The 19,711-nt window shown below is 40.8% G+C and overlaps 3 protein-coding genes and 1 long non-coding RNA gene across 11 annotated transcripts in view; 3 read left to right on the top strand and 1 right to left on the bottom strand.

Annotated features, from left to right (window-relative positions):
* Nucleotides 1-10,065, top strand: part of LOC133844042 (uncharacterized) — a 37,975-nt gene extending 27,910 nt beyond the window's left edge. For 4 of the 6 annotated variants that reach the window (XM_062277859.1, XM_062277858.1, XM_062277860.1 and 1 more), the window contains 5 exons: nt 4,674-5,463; nt 6,934-7,543; nt 7,623-7,785; nt 8,620-8,726; nt 8,786-10,065. In XM_062277859.1, the coding sequence (XP_062133843.1) occupies nt 4,674-5,463; nt 6,934-7,543; nt 7,623-7,785; nt 8,620-8,726; nt 8,786-9,953 (2,838 nt within the window). In that variant the 3' untranslated portion in view covers nt 9,954-10,065. Of the gene's footprint in view, nt 1-2,650; nt 2,861-4,204; nt 4,583-4,673; nt 5,464-6,933; nt 7,544-7,622; nt 7,786-8,619; nt 8,727-8,785 lie in introns of those variants that run through there. The other 2 variants (XM_062277862.1, XM_062277863.1) reach the window with 2 other exon arrangements.
* The window catches only part of LOC133840951 (uncharacterized), a 191,585-nt gene that overhangs the window by 141,647 nt on the left and 30,227 nt on the right, over nt 1-19,711 (bottom strand). The gene's annotated exons all lie outside the window — the stretch shown is intronic.
* On the top strand, nt 12,000-14,995 carry LOC133844047 (CARD- and ANK-domain containing inflammasome adapter protein). 3 transcript variants are annotated; one of them, XM_062277872.1, is made up of 11 exons: nt 12,001-12,298; nt 12,362-12,516; nt 12,578-12,775; nt 12,845-13,057; nt 13,241-13,358; nt 13,413-13,493; nt 13,554-13,846; nt 13,905-13,990; nt 14,053-14,122; nt 14,180-14,712; nt 14,772-14,995. In XM_062277872.1, exons 3-10 carry the CDS (start codon nt 12,584-12,586, stop codon nt 14,681-14,683), a joined length of 1,557 nt encoding a protein of 518 aa, XP_062133856.1. In that variant the 5' UTR covers nt 12,001-12,298; nt 12,362-12,516; nt 12,578-12,583; the 3' UTR covers nt 14,684-14,712; nt 14,772-14,995. The 3 variants fall into 3 exon arrangements, with proteins under 3 accessions (XP_062133857.1, XP_062133856.1, XP_062133855.1); XM_062277873.1 differs by having other exon boundaries at nt 12,000-12,298; nt 12,373-12,516; nt 14,180-14,788; XM_062277871.1 differs by having other exon boundaries at nt 12,002-12,298; nt 14,180-14,788.
* LOC133844045 (ATP-dependent RNA helicase DDX54) lies at nt 15,290-18,273 on the top strand. Its single transcript, XM_062277867.1, has 6 exons — nt 15,290-15,393; nt 15,452-16,004; nt 16,060-16,403; nt 16,458-16,868; nt 16,933-17,214; nt 17,280-18,273. The coding sequence occupies exons 1-6, from the start codon at nt 15,391-15,393 to the stop codon at nt 18,186-18,188; spliced, it is 2,502 nt and encodes an 833-aa protein (XP_062133851.1). The 5' UTR covers nt 15,290-15,390; the 3' UTR covers nt 18,189-18,273.

The raw sequence follows: 19,711 nt of genomic DNA, 5'->3' as shown, positions 1-19,711 counted from the left end.
GGGAAGAAGCGAGCAACTGATTTGTTTTTGTCACACGAACTATTTTCGTAAGAAAGGAAATTATAGATTTAGTGCTAAGGCCAAGGGCATTAAATAAAGACACGACACTTTAAAGCCACTTTTGATCATGATAGATTGTGATTGTGTCTGATCCCCAAACAAACTCGACTAGACTCGACTAGTTAACAGAGTTCGTTACACCGAATGTTATGGTAGTATTATATGTTTTACTGCGTGCGGTGAATTGATATTTATATTGTATAACATAAAATGCGCAGAAGTAAGCAATGTGTATTCTATTACACACATTATCAATGTCACCACAAAAATAGCTTCGTCTGTCATTTACTTTCTTGAGATTTGCTGCTGTTTGCTGCCCCCCTTTGTGTAATGAATGAATTTCAGTTCGATTCAGACATTATCCATGGCAACAGCAACCAACCACAGCAATTGAGAGTCACGCATCTGATGTGGTGTTTGTTTTTTCTTTCTTTATTTTCGCTGCAGAGGAAGAAGCCCTATGCTATCGTTGTTATATGCAGTGAATGAACCTGAAATGCGATCCCATTTCCAAGTCTCTCAGCCCCGTTGCCAATCAAAATAGATTCGCCAAGTTTTTTTGCTTTGCAATTTGCGGCTTCTGCATAATGATGTCCAGTTGTCATGCTGATAGTGCTAAGTGCTGGCCTTCTTTCGCTGACAGGTAATAGCCTGTCATTACACCTTAGAGTAGGTTTACATAACATATGTGTATGTTATGTGGTTTAAACAAGATTCTTTGGGGATGCTTGGCCACTTAAGTAGCATGTTTTTGTCACTATTAGTTTTTGTCAGCAGAATTGTAGAGCAACATTAGTTTGCTTACATTTGAGATAGCTCTTCGTAATAGCATGTTAGTGAGTTGCAATTTAATGTAGATTACACATACAAAGCAATTGCATACATTAAAATAGTAACAAACTCAAAAATAGTTTCAGTTGCTTTTTCAATAGTTATCGATAACTGCAATGTTCTGCATGTATCGACATTGCAATGTATATCTATTTCTAACAGCGCGCTGTTAACAGCATGCATCTCTGTTATATGCGCTATACAGACCTGCGCTCTGTTATTGAAATTGCATTGGTTCATAATGTTAAAGCTTGAAATGTTCTTGTTTGTCGTTTTCCATATTAAACTAATCTTCATCGCAGCATGCGATGCACTTACAGCTCGTTAACATAGCGCACAACTGTTAGGCACAGCGTGAAAGTTGTTGCGCTTTTATGTTTATAATAGAAACTGATTTAATTGGTTGCGCCGAGACACTTGAGCATCGACATTGACTACGAGTGCTTTTTAGATCCTGTCTAACAGATACATGAGCTGTCATTTCAAGGCTGTTTCTAGCGATGATTTTCAATGGTTTTGTTTACATTTTGTGACTTAGCCAAGTTCAATGTGCTCATAAACGTCACTTTGCACCTACAACACTCAGAGGAAGTGGAGCTGTTTGTGTGTGTGTGTAATCGTTTAGGCATGTTTTTAGATTAAAAGTGATTAAACACTGATTAACAGGAACGAGGTGCCCAAGGCGCATTGGGTTTGCCCCAGTTCGATAAAGTTTAAGAAGGTAATCGGAGATAAGGTTGGAAAAAAAGGTAACTACAGATTTTGTGGCACTTCAGAAGCAGCCGACTAATTAAAAGCCCACAAAAGACGACACACATTACACAGTTATTTACAATTCGAAAAAAAAACGTATGTAATACATATAGTATACACATGAAGTTACCGCAAGTCGATAAGAACTTGGCTGGGGTGAAAATGCAAGTTGTGCGTGAAAATTAATGGTTTTTGGGGCACTTTTTACAGCTTGAAAGCATTTCGAAATAGATTTTATGGCGCTGCTCTCTAAACATTAATCATAGAAACTGGCTTGTTGCGGGTAGGGGAAATTGACTTAAATTAATAGACTTTTCTTTGTTGATGTTTGGTTGCTGCGATAAGTTGATGCCGAGGTGCAAACTAATCAAGCAAAACAATGCAACGGCAGCAGCGAGGTCAGATGATGATATTGTAATGTCAAGAGCCAATGCCAATGCAAGGGATTGAGATTCAGATTGAGAGACTGAGAGTCTGAGAGTCTATCTATTGTGGAGCGACGATTGCCAATGATTGCATTTGCAGTGAGTAAGTGAGTGAGTGTCATCGTTGTCGACGCCTCGGCTCGTGCGCATCAATGCAATTCCTGCTGCTAATCTAATCAAGAGACACTTGACTCCCCCCTCCTCCCCCTCCCTCATCGTAGCTAAACAGCCTCAAGCTCAAGCGTAGACACGAACCTAGCGCAGACAATAACCAATATAGAGAAGAGTAAATGGCAATCACAATAGAGTTGTGCCCCCCTAGAACGAATGCTTATCAAAAGTGTTGGCCTCCCACAACAACACAACAACACAAAAGGGCAACACACAACAATACACGCATAAGCACTTGACGTCGACAGCGACATCGACATCCACATCGACGACGTCGGCGACATTGCGACATCATCGTCGTCAGTCGACTGGCATCGAGTCGCGTTGCGTCGCATTTGCAAATTCTCGCCGCAGTTCAGTTATTATTTATCGCGTCGACCGTTGACACCTGCCATCGCTGGGCAGTCAGTCCATCAGCTATAGCTATGAAGAAACTGATAATACCCACTTTGATGGATACCTATGGTCTGATCAAATTCTGGGACTTTGATGCCGGTGTTCCAGATGCCTCGCAAGCATCAGCATCGGGCAGTCGACGGCGGCGTCCAGAATTCGATCATCTGCCCAGCGATTCCATGCCCTGTGAGCGTGGCTACAAGTGGCGCGCTCGCTTGTTGCAGGTAAACAAAACAAAACAAAACAACAAAAGCGGCAAAACGCTCTTTCTAAACAAGTTACCTCACATGGGCTAGTTAAACAAACTATGACTGTGACTCAATCGTATTATCAGTCAGAAATTTCGTTTACAACTACGTCGAAATCTAGCATTTTGGCCACTTTTCTAGTCACTCTGATAAGTGACAGTCGAATGCGGACAATCGTACCGCTAAAAATATGCTGATAGCCCAAAACAAAATTAAGCTAACAATCGCAGTGTTGATGGCACTGCAAATACCCTGTAAATGTATGGAATTTAAGTGAGCAAATGTTATTTTATTTTTCATTAATTAATTTGAAAGAATTATTTAACACCAAATTTATTTTAGCATAGCTCTATTTACTCTTTTTATTTATTATTCTAAATGTTATTCAGAATTCTGAATGTTTTTATTCCTAATATAATTAGCTGAAAGAATTATTTAGAGCGAAATTGACTTTAGCGGAGCTTAATTTCCTTTTTTCATTTTTTCTAAGGAATTATTTAGCATTCAGACCCTTTTTTATTTTACATAAATTATCGTAAAATAATAGTTGAACACAAAATTTATTTTATCTCTAGTTCTATTTCATTTTTTCTAAGGAATAATTTAGAACTTTTTTTATTTCACATAAATTGTCCTAAAATAATAGTTTAGCGCAAAATTTTCATTTGTTCAGCCTTATTTTATAATTTATTTTATAAATTTACTTAAATAAAACTTATTTATCATTCTATCAAGTTTTTAATGAAATTTCATATATCTCATTATGAAATTTATAGGAACTTTTAAATAAAAACTAAGTAAGATATTATGTTGAATTTGACAGGAATTTGTAATAATCATTAACCAAGATATTAACTATTTTTTATGAGTTGTAATATCTAAGAAGACTTTTTATAACTTTAAACTTTGTCCCACCTTAAGAAAAAAGAGCTAAATAAGTTCTTAAGTAGAATAAATTTCTTCATAAAGTAAATTTCTTGATACAACTACCCAAAAGTTTTACTTAAAGTCTTTCAAAAACCTAAAATTCATAAATTTTTGATACAACTTCTAACAAAATTTTTGCCTAATTGCAAGTTTCCAAAAACTTATCATACTCGCTTTTAGATTCACTTATTTACAGGGTATTGGGCACACTTCAAATTGTTGTTTTTTGTTTTATTTCGAATCAATTTAATTGTCAAACGAAATAAAAACAAAAAAAAAGCGAACTCGATAAGAATTCGATAAAATACAAATACAAACAGAACAGAACAGAAATAAGGAAGCTAGCAACAGCAGTAAAAAGAAAAGTTGAAGGGGGTGTGGGATATAGATAGACAGAAAGTGTAATTAGACTAACTAACTAACGAACTGTAAAGAAGAAGAAGTCTCGAACTGAGTGTGGACTTAAAGCCAAGTTCTCTTCGAAATCAACGACAACATTCGATAGTAATCAATTAGAATAAAATAGTTGACGTCTTTTTTCCTGTTTTTCGGTTTCGGGTGCCCTTTAAAAATTCATGTGAATCGAATAGCTATAAAAGCGCAGCTACCACACACACACACATACACATACACACAGGGTGTTGTTGGTGTCATTGTTGTTGTTGTTGCTACTGACTGTTGGTGTAATAAATCACACAGTTGACAATGATAAGATATTTGTGGTTTCGCGTGCGGAGGAACCAGCTGAGATCTCTTGAATCGATGCACTACGTAAGCGTGTTCACTGCGATCTTCTTCTCTTCGTAAACAATTATCTAATGCCAGTCTAACTAACCTGCCGCACTTTTCTGTCTCTTTTCAGTCGCAGCAAATGCGCGCCATCTCGAGTCCCACGCTGACCGCAACAGCCAAGCCCCAGGATGAGTTGAAACCAACAACAGCAGCAACACCAGTTGAGGTGGTCAGCAACTCAGCAACGCATAATGGAGGCAGCAGCTTGGGCGTCTTGCAGAAATTCAAACGCACATTGCACAATCTGAACAATCGCAATCAGCTGCAGATTACGCCGCTGCCAGGAGCTGGAGCTGGAGCTGCTGTCACCACTGTCGATGTGAAGACATCGCCCACAACGCCAACGGTGTCAATCACACCAGCTGCACCGCAAACTGAGGATAACAGCAATAATGTAAACTCTGCCGGCGACAGCAGCTCAGCCAAGTATCGCTTTGGGCCGCTCATTTGGCGCTCATCGAAGGAGCGTCGCAAGACCAAATTCAATCGACGCGACAAATGCAATTCCGGTGATTCGGGCATACAAATCGAACTCGAACAGGACGAGCAATATGCCCGTGTCCTCCAACAACCAGGTGCAGTCCACGCAAGGACGAGCACTCCGAACACAGCGGAGGCAAAGGCGCGAACAATTCGACGCACTCACTCCGCGAAGGCAAGCAGTCTCCTGGAGCAGGTGGCTGGAAAGCCGCCGGTGCACAAGCAACTCGATTTGGGCAGCGCCTGCAGCATTGAACGCGAGGCACCCGAATCGCTGCCAACGAGATCGCTCAGCCAACCGAATGGCCTGGAGACATATGGCATTCGACGCACCGATGTCGAGGATAGTGACAGCGATAGCGTTGCCTCACACGATGAAGGTGAGTCTTCTTCCATTGCAATCAGATGATGCAACTCTACACTTAAAGAAATGTGTTTCACTTATTGCAACGTTTACTTGAGCGCAACACACAATTGTTTTTTGGGGGGTTTACTTTCAAGGTTCTTTACGGGTAATATAATACCTAAAAATTGCTACAATTTTATTGTAATACGGCTACAATTACGTAGAGTACTTATTTGCCACACTGCGAGAAATGCATTTAGCTTTTCTGACTGATTAAACTGCAAGTTTGGGATAAACAATTAGGTGCATACAAAAGTAGAATGCTCCAAAGAAATGTGCTTTAAATCTTTGTTTTCATTTTATAAATCTAATCATAAACAGTATAATTTGCGAGAAATTAAAGCGAAATTTCAAATTTCAATTCGCGATTACCTTTAATACTTTAGTGCATAAGAAAGAGCAAAACAAATATGTCTCAAATTTATCTTTGCTTTAATTTTGTTGGAAGTAAAAATCCAATATATTATTTAAAGAATCTTTATTCCTTCTTTAAGCGTTATTAACTTAAGACTTTTACGATAAAAGATTCATAATTTAGAGTAACTTTTTACTAAGCCAAGCCCATAACTTGCTTGTGCATAAAAACATTTAAAAAAAATGTTAGTCTGAAGTCTGATTTCAATAACCATAAAATAAGAACAAGTGCAATTCCAAGTTGCAGTCTAATAAAATACATTTTTCAGGTTGGTAAATAACAATAATTTAGTTCATTTAATTCCAAAAATTCAAATAACCTTTTCGATAAGCCAAATTCGAATGTGTATTGGCATAAAACTATTTACAATACTTGTATTTGTTAGGAAAATAAATGCTTAAATAACCATAAAACATTTACAAGTGCTGCTCTACAATAACATTTTTTTTCCGCTTTAAACAATAAGAATTGTAAAATTTAAATGAACTTTTCACTATGCAAAATACGTTATTTGGATTGCCATAAAACTATTTACACAAATTTGTGTCTGTTGGGAAAATGAATGTTTAAATAACTATAAAACATGCACAAGTGCAGCTCTATAATAAAATACGCTTTTACAAATTGAACATTTCACCAAATGAAATACGTAATTCGCATCGTCATAAAAACATTTTCAAAATTAGTGAGTTCGATGTGCAAATTAATTATAGGTTGTAAATCTAAAATACCTATAAATCATGAACAAGTGCAGCTCAATTTAACCGTTTAACAATTTCATTTCACATTTTCAACGCGAAAAATAAATGTCTAAGTCAATATGTAAAATATGCATTTTTCTGGCAAAATAATGTGTGTATGCTAAGTAGATTGGAGAAATGAGAAATGAGATGAAAACATTTTCTTTGAGTGCATGCACAATCGCTTCAATTGACTTCAATTGGCCGTCGAGACGTCGAGAGTGTTACTAATGGATTGCAACTCGCATTTTTGTTTTTTTCTCTCTTCGTTTCTCCATTTGCCCCACAGCCAACAGCTACTATCCCATTTATGCGGAAGTGCTGTACAACTTCACGGCGGCTGGACCGCAAGAGTTGGGCCTGGAGCGTGGCACACTCATCGAGATATTACGGAAGGAGGTCGGTCCCTGGTGGTTTGGTCGCATCAAGAAGGAGGATGCCAGCCTAGTGGAGGAGATACTCGATCCGGAACTGGGCTGGTTCCCCAAGGACTTTGTGCGCATCATTCACAGTCCCGAAACCGATGCGTTCTACAATCTCCAAAAGCCAACGACGCGTCACGAGGCGGAGGAAGCAACTGAAGCCGTCGAATGCTGCGATGTCGTTGTGGATGACAGTGAGATGCCAGTTCCAGTTGTGGATTTGAACAGCAGCAGTGGCAGCAACGAGGATGAGGCCAACAACACCATGACCATGGATCAGAGCAATATAACAACCATTGTGATCGAATCACCGCCCAGCGATGCGATGCTCACAACAACATCATCAACAGCAACAACACCCTCGGCACGCATCGCTGTCCCGCTCGACAATTGCGATGTTCTGCGTCGCAGTGCTGTGAGGGAGCTGCTCGAAACTGAGGTCAATTACGTCAAGCTATTGGCAGCCATATGCGATGGGTAAGTCACTAAATATAGAGCAGTTTTATCAACTGTTTGAAATGCATTTACTAACTTATCGCGTTATCTCTACTTTCAGATACTTGCCGGCGATGAGCAAACGCATCGATATATTCTCACCGAACAGCATTCGCCTGATCTTCTCCAACATCACAGCCATCTACAAGTTTCAGCGTCGATTCCTCGAGGCGTTGCGCAAGGGCATCGAACAGAATCAGCTGTCCAAGGTCTTTCTCAAGATGGTAAGTTCACTTTTCCTTAAAACTGCTTTTTATACCCGCTGCCCTTAGGGAAGAAGGGTATTATAACTTTGGGCAGAAGGAAGCATCTCCAACCATATAAAGTATATATATTCTTGCGTCAACAGCGGGTTGCTTTGGCTGACAATCTGGTATATTTTGAATGTAGTAGTATATCAACATACCAAATATAGGCTTAGGGATATTGTTAGAATTTTATTAGATACAAATTATAGAAGGTATTAAAGAAATACTTTTGTATGAGGAAATAGTTAGTTAGCGGGTACATTTAGTTAGTTTAGCTGGTACATTTTGCACTTTATGGTATATAAATATAGCCTTTAGTATATTTTTATTATTTTATCAAATACAAATTGTAAAAGTTGTTTAAGAAATACTTTTATTTGGGCAAAAATTCTACTTACTAGGGGTTTTATTCACTTTGGCTGGTATAGTTTGCTCTATATGGTATATTTTGAATGCAGTATTATATCTTCATACCAAGTATAGGCATTGGTGTGTATTTAGTATTTGATCAGATAAAAATAGAAGAAGTTATTTAAGAAATATTTTCGTATGGAGAAAAACCCCTACTTACTGGGTATCATAGTTACTTTGACTGGTATATTTTGCACTCTATGGCATAATTTGAATAAGGTACTATATCTTCATACCAAATATAACCTTTGGTATATTTGTAGTATTTTTGTGGTGTATTAATTTGGTAGTTTTTCAGTGAATATTGTGAATCTTGTGTAGCTTTCTTATTTGTTTTGTGGTATATTCGCTTGTATCTTACCTATTTCTTACTAATCTTTCCCGTTTATTTCTTTGCAGCACAAAGGATTCCTTTGCTACTCCACGTACTGCAATGCGTATCCACGTGCACTCATCGAACTCGAATCCTACGACCGCATCAAAGACGCACGCACCATCTTAGAGAAGTAAGTTTAATCTCTGAATTTATAACAACCTTATACTAATTTCTATTCTACTCTTGTAGCTGTCGTGAGTCGCAGAACCTTGCGGAGCTGCCGCTCTCGGCGCATTTGCTGGCGCCCGTGCAGCGCATCTGTCGCTATCCGCTGCACCTCAACGAGATTATCAAGTCTGCTTTAAGCAACAACGGCGCCAACGATGAGGTGGATGGTCAAACTGAGACACTCGACTGCGAGCAGCATGATGTGTTCCAACTGGATGTGCCCGATACCCACGACATGGTGAATCGTGCGCTCGAGAAGATGCGCGGCATCACCGAAGCTGTCAACGAAGGCAAACGCCACAGCGAGACAATAGCTCGGCATCAGGCCAGTTTTCAGAACTTCAAGGGGCCGCCATTGCATCTGCATAGCACACGCTTCTTTCTGCAAGTGGATGCCACACGCCAGAAGCAGAATCTGTGGAACACCAGCTGCACGCTGTTTCTGTTCGACAACCAACTGATCTATTGCAAGCGGGACATCATCAAGAGGAGTCATTTCATCTACAAGGGTCGCATCTTCCTCGATCGCTGTCGTGTGGTGAATGTGCGCGATGGCAAAATGTTTGGACACACCATCAAGAATTCGCTGCGCATCTATTGCGAGTCTCGAGACAAGTGGTATGACTTCAGTTTCCGTTCGGCGAATCGCAAGCATCGCTTTCTCAATACGCTCGCCCTGGAGCGTAACTTTGGCGGCAAGGCGTTGTACGTCTCGGAGATGGCTGGCTGCGAATACAACTACGATGAGAGACCGGGTGACTACTCCGATCAATCCGATTACGAGCTGCCAGACTGTGAGCAAGCTCATGGCGGAGGCACGTCTGCAAGTGGCGACAGTTCAGTGCCCGATTCGCCAGCCAAGTCGCCGTATCGCTCTTGCGATACGCTGCCAAAGAAATCGCAATCCCGCGATGGCATTGCGAATGCCAATTCGAATAGTTCGAATGGCTCCCAAATGCTGTCGACCACATCGACCGGTTCACTCGGACGTCGTCGCATTGGCAATTGGTTCCGCAAGCCAAAGAGCACCAATTGCACACCGAGTCAGTCGCCCACGCACAAGCCGGGCTTCGATGCCGATGTCACGCTGACGGCAGCACGTGTGGCAGCCATCGAAATGGTGGAAGCCGCTGCCGCACAGCAGCAGCAACAACAGCAGCAGCAAGAGGTGGACTCATCATTTGCTTAGTCACATAAATACTACACACATACTATTTATACATAATTATAATTTGAAGGCAACAAGAAAAATGCAAAAAATAGAAATCGCAATCACAATTGCAATTGCAATAATCATACAACCAATATACGAGTACGATACGTAGAAAGTCGTCGTAGTGGGGGGCGGGGGCGGGGCATGAGAGCACGGCAAGAATTGCAACAAAAAAAAAACGTGCACGATATAAGTATATATAAAAAGATATTTGTTATTATTATCAATTACATAATATTTAAACTGCATTTACTAATAGAGAGCGAATACAGGTAAGGCAACTACTATTCGTATCATTTAAGTTAATTTTACTCTGATATTTACTATTTCCATTCATTTTTGTTATGGTGTTTCCAACTATTTGTTTCTTCTGATATCATTAACCAAAATCCGACAAGTCTGTTATCTGTATATAATTAATTTTGATTCTTGTCATAAGCTTAAAATAAATATGTTTTGTTTCTAATCGTTTATAAAGTCGTTTTTCTTTTCGTTTTTTTTTTCTGTTTTCTGATAATTTATCATTATATCTTTTTTTGCACCTGTTATTCTTTTGGCGCCTTCAGAGCTCCAAGCAATGGAATTAAACACCTGTTGAAAAAATAAAAAGAATAAATGCGGAAGTCCAAAACTTAGCTGGAAATTAATGAAATGAAATTAGACATTTTATAGCATATACAAAAGAACATACATACATATTCATAGGCATTAATAATATGCGTTATATAGCCATAATTTAAAATAAAATGTAGTTTCAATGAGTTACAAAACATAGAGAAAAATATTAAGCGAGCATTATTCAATTAAATTGTTCCTTGTGAATTTGGTCAAAATAAAAATAAAAAAGAAAAAATGTAAAAACTAAAAAAAAAATAATTACATTTAATGTTAACAAAAAAAAAACAGAGAAACAATTTTCAAAACAAATGAGCGAATTTAATTTTTCTTAAGAAAAAAACTCGTATATGCCAAAAAAAAAAACAATTAGTTAAAATGCGTAAGACCAGCTTAAGTTAAAAATGAAATTTAAAACAAAATGAACAAAAACAAATTCTGAAAGCAATTTACTATTTAATAGACTTTGTAAGAAACCTTTGAAATGATTAGAATTTTATTGATTTTTGCAAAATGTTATTTGTGTTCCGATTCTATCATTTGTATTTAGACGACACATTTTTATCTGCAACAATTTCGAATTCGATTGACAAGAATTCAAAAAGTTGTCGGAATAAACAACTTGAGAACACACGTGGAACTATAAAATAGAGGGCGACATGTTCGAAATGTTTTAAAAAACACAAATGAAAGAATATGATAATAAATAATTGCAAAAGTTACATACATAATAATTATACATACAACACACATAAATACGTATAGTATACATATTATTGAATGCGTTAAATGTGGTTAATACTTGGTTATGACTGATTGTGAGCAATTTATTCGATGTACGAATGCCAGAAATGTTTGGAAATCAACCAAAAATGATATGAAACACACACAAACACATCCATATTATGTACATTTTCGAACGGAAGCAAGTAAATAAATATATACAAGCATAAGTGTACCATTAATGCCAAATAAATAAATATACATATATATTTATCCAAAACGTGAACAAAACTATATATATTTATTCTTTTTGGAATGGGAAAACAAGATTCAATAAATATCAAAGGTTTTCTTATTTGAATAAACGTTTTTTTGCGCACCTTGTCAAAAGCTGCTTGCTATAACGCGGGACACTAATCAGCTGTTTGCTAACATAACTATTCTTATAACAGCAGCTTAACATGCTGGTAGCTAGGACGCCTCTGTTAGCGCAAGACGTCAACATTTTTGTGTATAATAATATTTTGAACAATAAAATAGAAAATAAATTCTCAAGCCAAAATAGTCATTTGAAATAACGGCCTTGTTATTTATGGTAAGCTTAACGCTGATTGCTTTGAGTGAATTGTATGTTTAGTATATTCTCGCCCAAATAGAGTGGTATAACTCGAAATTGATATTTTGGTCACACTTATAGTATCAACAAATGGGTGATCGCATACACACACAGATGATCATTGTAAATTTACAAATTTGTTGTGATTTTTGACCGCAAAACAGTTACCTCAACACACAGTTATGTTATTTGAGCATACGCGCGTGAAACAGCTGAAAGAGTTTGCCTGGTAATAATGCACAGCGTTGCTGGAGCCACAGCAAACAGCAACAGCAAAGTTGTGGCCACATTGCGAGCTGATGGCAGTGTGGCAATGGAGGCCCAATCCCTAAACCAGCAGCTGTCCAATTTGTTAAACTATGAGATTGTAAGTGAAATTCAACCAGAATTCTGTGTAGTGCATGCTAACTAACAAATTGCCAATTTGCAGCGCACCGAGAGCGAGCTACTGCTGAAAAAAAAGGCAACGCGCCCGCACCAACGGTCGTTGACTTGGGCAAGCAACTGTTGCAATGTGCCCGGGACAGCGATGTGGCCGGCGTGAAGGCTGCGCTGGCACATGGAGCACCCTTTGCCTCCGACTGGGTGAGTTAGCAAATGCCACAAAACACAAACAAAAAAAAGTGACACCATAATTTGCTTGTAGCTGGGAATGTCGGCGTTGCATTTTGCTGCCATGAATAACCAATTGGAAATCTGTGAAATTCTGCTACAAGGTGGCATCAATATGGATGCTAAAACCAAAGTGGATCGCACACCTTTGCATTTAGCGTGCTACTATGGGCACGAACGCATCGTCAGCCTGCTGCTCGCACTCAAGTGTGCTGTGAATGCACGTGATATGGTAAGGAAACTCCCAACTATACTTTCACTTTGGCTGGCTAAGCAATATGTATTCATTCTCCTTGCACAGCTTCGCATGACACCGCTGCACTGGGCTGTGGAGAAGCGGCACAAAAGCATCGTACGCATGCTGCTTAAAAGTCATGCGGATGTCACCTTGATATCCAAGTTTGGCAAGACTCCAGTTGCTCTTGCCGTGCTCACAGAACAGGCGGACATTCTGGCCGAACTGGAGGCGGCTCGACAATCGCAGGCTAGTCGCAAGTTCAACGAGGAATCGGAGGTAAACATTGCATTAATTATTTGTCTTTATAAATGCTTGATACAATTTTATTCCATTTGTTAAACATGCAAAACGTAGCGAAAAACGTTTAAGATTAAAGTATGTAAAAGCTCTAAAGAGTTGCATAAACTTTAAGTCAACATATTAAATTACTAGTTACTAACATTTTGTTGATTTTTGTAGAAGGAAACCAGTGAAGCAGTTAATTCAATTATGGATGATCCCAAGTCAACGAGAAGTGTTGAAGATACAGACATGTCTGTGGAGGATAAGATGGATGTGCTGGAAACTTTGCGAGGGCGTAAGTTGCAGCAACTTTCTATTACTTTCCCAACTAAACAAGCTTACCTTCCAGACACCAACATGCTGGGAAATTCAGCTTTAAATATGCTAAAAACTCATGGAATTGCAGACATGATGCAAGACAATCAATTGGGTAAAAATTTAATTGATTTAAGCACTTTAATTTGAGTAAATTGTATTCTTACTTTGCCAGACGATGAAGCATCGAAGAAGATGCTGAACACGGCGCTACGAAATGGCCGACAACTTGTGCTCTCTGAGGGTGGACGTATGCTATTGCATGAAACGAATCGTGGAACCAATGTGAAACAAAGTACAAACGGAACAACTATCAGTAATAATTTAAGAAAGAACGCTATCGGTTTACATCCCAGTACAAATCATGCAACTGCCCACAATTTATCACCGCAAAAGATACGTATGAATGTCATCAAGCAAAAGGAGACGCCGTCACCAACGGTAGCGGGTGGCGTAACTAAAAACAAGGTATGCAATAAACACTTTCAACGGGGAAAATCTCTAAAATGTGGCTTTACTTTTGCAGAATATAAGAATTATCTCGCTGACGGACTTTAAGAAGCTGTGCGATCAACCCAAGTCTCTGCAGAAAATACCCGCAACGCTGGCAAGGTGAGAATGATGAGTTATAAAAGAAAAAGTCCTCTAATTCAATTCGGTTTTAATCTCTGTAGCTCTGGAGTAGTGCGTCAATTAGCAGATGGCACCAAGCTGGTCAACATGCGACAGTTGCAGCCGCGTCAGGTTTGATCTTAAACATAGCAATCATAAACATTATATTAATTATGAAAACCATTCTAGTTGAAGCTGCCAACAGTGGCCCGACCGCTGGATAACAGAAACTTGGATGAGCAGCAGCATTTGGTAAACGAAACCATGAATGCAACGCCAGCACACACATCGCATCCCGCATCGACAAGCACGCTTCGTGGTCAAATGGGCACCGTGCAGACGATACAACTGCGTCCAACGCCAGCAGCTGGAGCTGGAGCAGCAGCAACTGTTGGTGCCGCCAGCAACAACAATGGAACAGCCAACAAAACTGCGGCAGGCGTGCGTCCAAATTTACGCGCTGGCGCCAATGATGTTAATGCGACTGGAAAGGGTCCCAATGTGATGCCACTGCTGACTTCCTATGAGATGTGTCGGCAGCTGCAGGAGCTGCGGCGGCACAACGAGGAACTGCGTCGAAGCGTGGAATTGGTGCAGAAGGAAAAGGAGGATATGCATCAGCGGCTGGAGCGCTTGGAGCAGTTGTTGCTGGTGCGTGAATCCGATGTGGAAATGGACTATGTGGACATTTAGCGAAGGATTTAGTTTATTTCGTACGCCGTGTAAATATTCATAACATTTATGATAGTGCATATAAAACATAAGATATTCTATTTCTAAGCTTTCGGTTTAAGAGAACATTTTTAGTTTGCTGTATTGACTGCTTCCGCACGTGTTGGCCTACATTTTGCTAATAGCAACATCATTTATGAATTAATTCATTAACATTAACTTTAAATGTAAGTAACTAGCGTTTAGCAGGAAAAAGAAATCATTGATTAATGTTCAAGTTTAAATGTTACATATATAAACAAATTTTGTAAGAGAGATCCATCATGCATTTGTCAGATGCTTAGAATATGAACGATTTTACAACATTGTATATGTATATTTTTTACATTTAATAAAGTCTTGTAACTTCAAAATATTGACTTGTCTTATTGGGAAGCCTCAAAAGGGTCGTTCCATTGCATGACGTCAGATTATCCGGTTTCCTGTGTACTCCAACCAAAAATTTGTGACGTCACAATAGGCATCGCTGTTGTGCAACCTTCACAATTCGCATTATTGCTTGGCACTGTAAACAACGATAGAAGTAATCGAATCAACATATCTATCGATATAACGTATTTTCAATTATACTGTAGAGTGCATTTTTAAAATGCTAGTTGCGGTCACACTGATTCCGCGCCTGCACGTGTGAATTTGTAACCAGTTGATTTTTTAGAAATATTGCAGAAATGGTTTGTAAATATAAACAATTTCACTGGTTAATTACTATAAAACCATTCTGACTTGCAGGGAAAGAAGCAGGGCGACGAAATTCCCGGCTTCCCATCGTTGGACCAAAGTGGGAGCAGCAATAGCCGTGGCAACGATGACATACTCAAAAGTAAACCCAAGTCGAAGAAAAGCGGCGGCTTTCAGTCCATGGGCCTGGGATTTGATCTGATCAAGGGCATCACAAAACGTGGTTACAAAGTGCCCACACCCATTCAGCGCAAAACTATACCGTTGATCCTAGAGGGTCGCGATGTTGTGGCTATGGCCAAAACAGGTTCCGGCAAAACGGCCTGTTTCCTGATTCCTCTCTTCGAGAAGCTGCAGCGTCGTGAGCCCACAAAGGGAGCACGTGCTTTGATATTGTCGCCCACTCGTGAGTTGGCTGTGCAGACATACAAGTTCATCAAGGAGCTGGGTCGCTTCATGGAGCTGAAGACAATTTTGGTGCTGGGTGGTGATTCGATGGATTCACAATTCTCAGCCATACACACATGCCCGGATGTGATTGTGGCGACACCAGGTCGCTTCCTCCACTTGTGTGTCGAAATGGATTTAAAACTGAATTCAATTGGTGAGTGACTAACATATTTTCACAGTCTACATCTTACTAATCGCTGCTCTTATAGAATATGTGGTCTTTGATGAGGCGGATCGTCTGTTTGAAATGGGTTTCGGCGAGCAATTAAATGAGACGCTGCATCGTCTGCCTGCCTCACGGCAAATGGTCATGTTCTCGGCCACATTGCCCAAGCAGCTGGTGGAATTTGCTCGCGCTGGTCTCAGTGATCCGGTGCTCATACGTCTCGATGTCGAGTCCAAGCTGCCCGATGCCTTGGCTCTCAAGTTTCTCTACTGTCGTCCCGATGATCGCTATACAGCGTTGGTGGTGCTGCTCAAGTATGTGATACCCAAGGAAGCACAAACTGTGGTCTTTGCCGGCACCCAACATCACGTGGAGCTGATTGCATTCGTAAGTGATGTGATGCGATTAAAGAATTTCTAGTTAATCCTTTCACTTTTCTAGATACTCGGTGAAGCTGGTATTTCCAATACTTCAGTGTACTCCAGCTTAGATCCATCGGCACGTAAAATCAACACTGCAAAGTTTGCCAGCAAAAAGGTTTCCGTTTTGATTGTCACAGATGTAGCTGCGCGTGGTATTGACATACCCAGCTTGGATTATGTGGTCAATCTGCACTTTCCGGGCGTACCCAAGTTGTTTGTCCACAGAGTCGGTCGTTGTGCCCGTGCTGGACGCACAGGAACAGCCTATTCCATATTCTCTACAGATGACACAGCTCATTTGCTGGATTTGCATCTGTTTTTGAATCGTCCATTCGACATCAATGACAACGCTGCGATAGGCACCATACCACAGGATTTGCTGGAAGAAGAGCATCTCAGTGTGACGGAGATCAAGAAGAGTCATCATATTGTGAGTATTTAAATGCGATTTACAATGATTAGGAGAAAATTCTAATATTCATTTTATTTTACAGGCTGGTGTCTTACGCACAAGTGAGAATGCCTACAAAAAGTACTTGAGCTCGCGTCCTGTAGCTTCCACGGATGCCAATGCACGTGTCAAGAAGATCAAGTTCTTTGCTCTCAAGTCTCTAGAGGATTTCTTTGATGCTGCCCCTGCCCTGCAGCAAGCGGCTGAAGTTAGTGGCGAAGAACTCAATGCCAAGTCAAAGCAAAAGGTGGCTGAAGCTGAGCGCAAGCTGGAAGAGGAGAAGCATGACATTTTGGTCAAGATGCGTAACTTCCGACCGGGTGGCGTAAGTAGAACTTTAACCAAAAACTGAAAACATAAAAATCTCAACTATTTCTCTTACACTTGCAGACCATATTCGAGCTGAATACTACACAAAAGTCCACGCCTTTTGTGGTTATGAAGGAGAAGCGCTCACAGCACGCAGAAGTTATTGAAAAGTTTCGACTGCAGCGTGAAAAGGAGGAAGTTGAGGAGGCGCAGCGAGTGGATGACGCAGCCAAACCACAAACGACCTCCACAGTTGATGATGAAACCATTAACGATGCCTTTAAGAAAGTTGTGGCGCCCAAGCGACGACAAAACATGGACTCGCTGTATGCGGACAAATCGAAGAAAAAGAAACGCAAGTTGCAAGTCAAGGATGAGGAGAACTATATACCTTATCAGGCGGCGGATAAGGCCACCGAAGATGGTCTCGCCATCAACTCATTCGAGCGACAGGCACGCAATGCAGAGTTCACTGTGGTGGATCGCAGTCGAACGCAGGAGACTCAACACAAACCTGGTCTGAAGAAGTGGGATCGCATCAAGAAGAAAATGGTTTCAGTGCAGGATCCACGTTCGAACAAAATACGCACAGAGTCGGGTGCCTGGATTCCCGCCTCCTTCAAGACGGGTCGCTACAACGAATGGAAGGAAAAGTCCAAGATCGAGGAGCAGCTGCAGCGTGAGAATGCCGACAGCGACGACGACAACTTCAAGCCGTTGTCGCATGCTCAACGCTATCCTGTGGGTCGTCATGCGCGTCACAATGCGAAGATGGAGCTGAAGAAACGCATCAGCAGCAATGACAAGGAAATGCGTAGGCCGGAACAAATTGTCAAGTCTCGCATGCGTTTGGAGTTCATTAAGCGGCGCAACGAGGAGAACACAACGAAGAAGGCCGAGAATCGCAAACGTAGCATGCGTAAGAACCAAAGGCCAAAGCCGGCGCCACAGAAGAAGGCGGCGGGCGGTGGAGCAAAGAGACGCAAATAGGCAAGAGAATTACAAAATAGTTTACTTACCGATTGTGTGAACTAAAATAAAACTGTAGTTGTATACTAACATGTAAATTAGAAAACCACATTTTGTTTCCTTGACCTTTTCCCCTCTAGTTGAGTTAAGTGCATTTTGTGTATATCGTAGAGATTTTCACATCCGGCTGCGGTTGAACTTCAAGTGCAACGCACTGATCCTTTGTCTGTCAACCTAAGCTATTAGCGGGACGAATCTCGAATGTGGTGTGAAACAGCTTAGGAGATGCGTCTCGATATGCATTTGATAGCTGCAAGCAAATGCGTTTGCAACTCAAGAGGTTGCACGTGCGCCGAGGCAAGACTTGTTAAACAATTTATGAACTGGCAGGAAATGTGACTGAATGATTAAAGTGGAAAGAGAGCATTCCTTGCTCACATTCCCATTTCACATTTCGTGATGTGCAAATCCCATTACCATTTGCCATACCAAGTTCATTATGCACGTTTCTAGCTTTTTGGGGACGTTCTGTGTGGTGTCTTTGTGGTGCTAATCTGCTTGACACGAATCAGGCTCAAAGGTATGCCCATGGCTGGTCAGTAACGTAAGGTGAGGTTAAATACGAGCTAACAACACGCCTGCCAGTCTGTCTGTCTCTCCATCTCTCGGTCTTTCTTCCCTGCCCGGAACATGACCTAAATAAGCACTCAGACAATGGGCCAGTGCCACACGATTGACTCGGCTGACTGACTGTTCGACTGCCTGTCTGTTGGTGTTCTTTGTTTTGGGGTGTGTATCAAGTACACACACTGTTCCAGGAAAGGCCGACCACACCTAGCCTCAAACTCCTGTCACGCACACACGCACAGAGAACGTACGTGGACTAGGACAAATACAGACATTTTGCACCCCGTTGCGTCCCAGAAAGCAGAAAAATGTTTATTAGTAATTACTTTTGGTTTGTTGCGGGGAAATGCAGTAAACCGCTGTCACGGAGATAGATCTTGCAGTCAGTCGAGTCAGACGAGTGGATCATTCATCTTAGCAAGTCAGATCAGTCCGATGTTGATGATGATTCAACCCGCATAACAAGCGCCAGATGTTCAGAGGCGAGGCGAGGCGTTGGTGTTAAAGTTAAAGTTAAAGTCACGCAGTCAGTTTGCAGCCCCTAAGCCTATAATTAGACTTTAAAAATCCAGCAAATATCAATCAACTCACTGTTGCATTTGCCACCCCAATTGCGCTGTGATGACTGTACCGTATGTGAATGGTTTCCCCCTACGAGTATGACTAGAAGGGTGTTTCTTTCGTTCCTTTTTCGGGCTGCAGCGTCATGACAGATATTTGACAGACGCCGGGGCTTGGGCCTGTGCCTGGGCCAGGGTCACGTGGCCAACGGCCCGACAATAAACAATATGTGTGTGCATCCAGCAGCGGAGCAACAAGAGCAACCCTCTGGCACAGTTCCGATTGTTCCGACTCCGACTCCAACTCCCGGTCCGACACTCTCTTCAACATGCTCATATTTCACTCGTTGTTGATTC

This window comes from Drosophila sulfurigaster, chromosome 3, assembly GCF_023558435.1.
Source record: "Drosophila sulfurigaster albostrigata strain 15112-1811.04 chromosome 3, ASM2355843v2, whole genome shotgun sequence".
NCBI classification, from domain to species: domain Eukaryota; kingdom Metazoa; phylum Arthropoda; class Insecta; order Diptera; family Drosophilidae; genus Drosophila; species Drosophila sulfurigaster.
Note: the sequence above shows the minus strand (reverse complement) of the source record. Positions and strands in the feature narration are given on the sequence as shown.

Coding starts and splice junctions, on each gene's coding strand:
- LOC133844047 (XM_062277873.1), top strand. CDS start 12,167: ATGCACAGCGTTGCTGGAGCCACAGCAAACAGCAACAGCAAAGTTGTG. Junction 13,991..14,052: donor ATACCCGCAACGCTGGCAAG/GTGAGAATGATG, acceptor TAATCTCTGTAG/CTCTGGAGTAGTGCGTCAAT. Junction 14,123..14,179: donor GACAGTTGCAGCCGCGTCAG/GTTTGATCTTAA, acceptor AAACCATTCTAG/TTGAAGCTGCCAACAGTGGC.
- LOC133844045 (XM_062277867.1), top strand. Junction 16,005..16,059: donor TTTAAAACTGAATTCAATTG/GTGAGTGACTAA, acceptor CTGCTCTTATAG/AATATGTGGTCTTTGATGAG. Junction 17,215..17,279: donor GTAACTTCCGACCGGGTGGC/GTAAGTAGAACT, acceptor TTACACTTGCAG/ACCATATTCGAGCTGAATAC.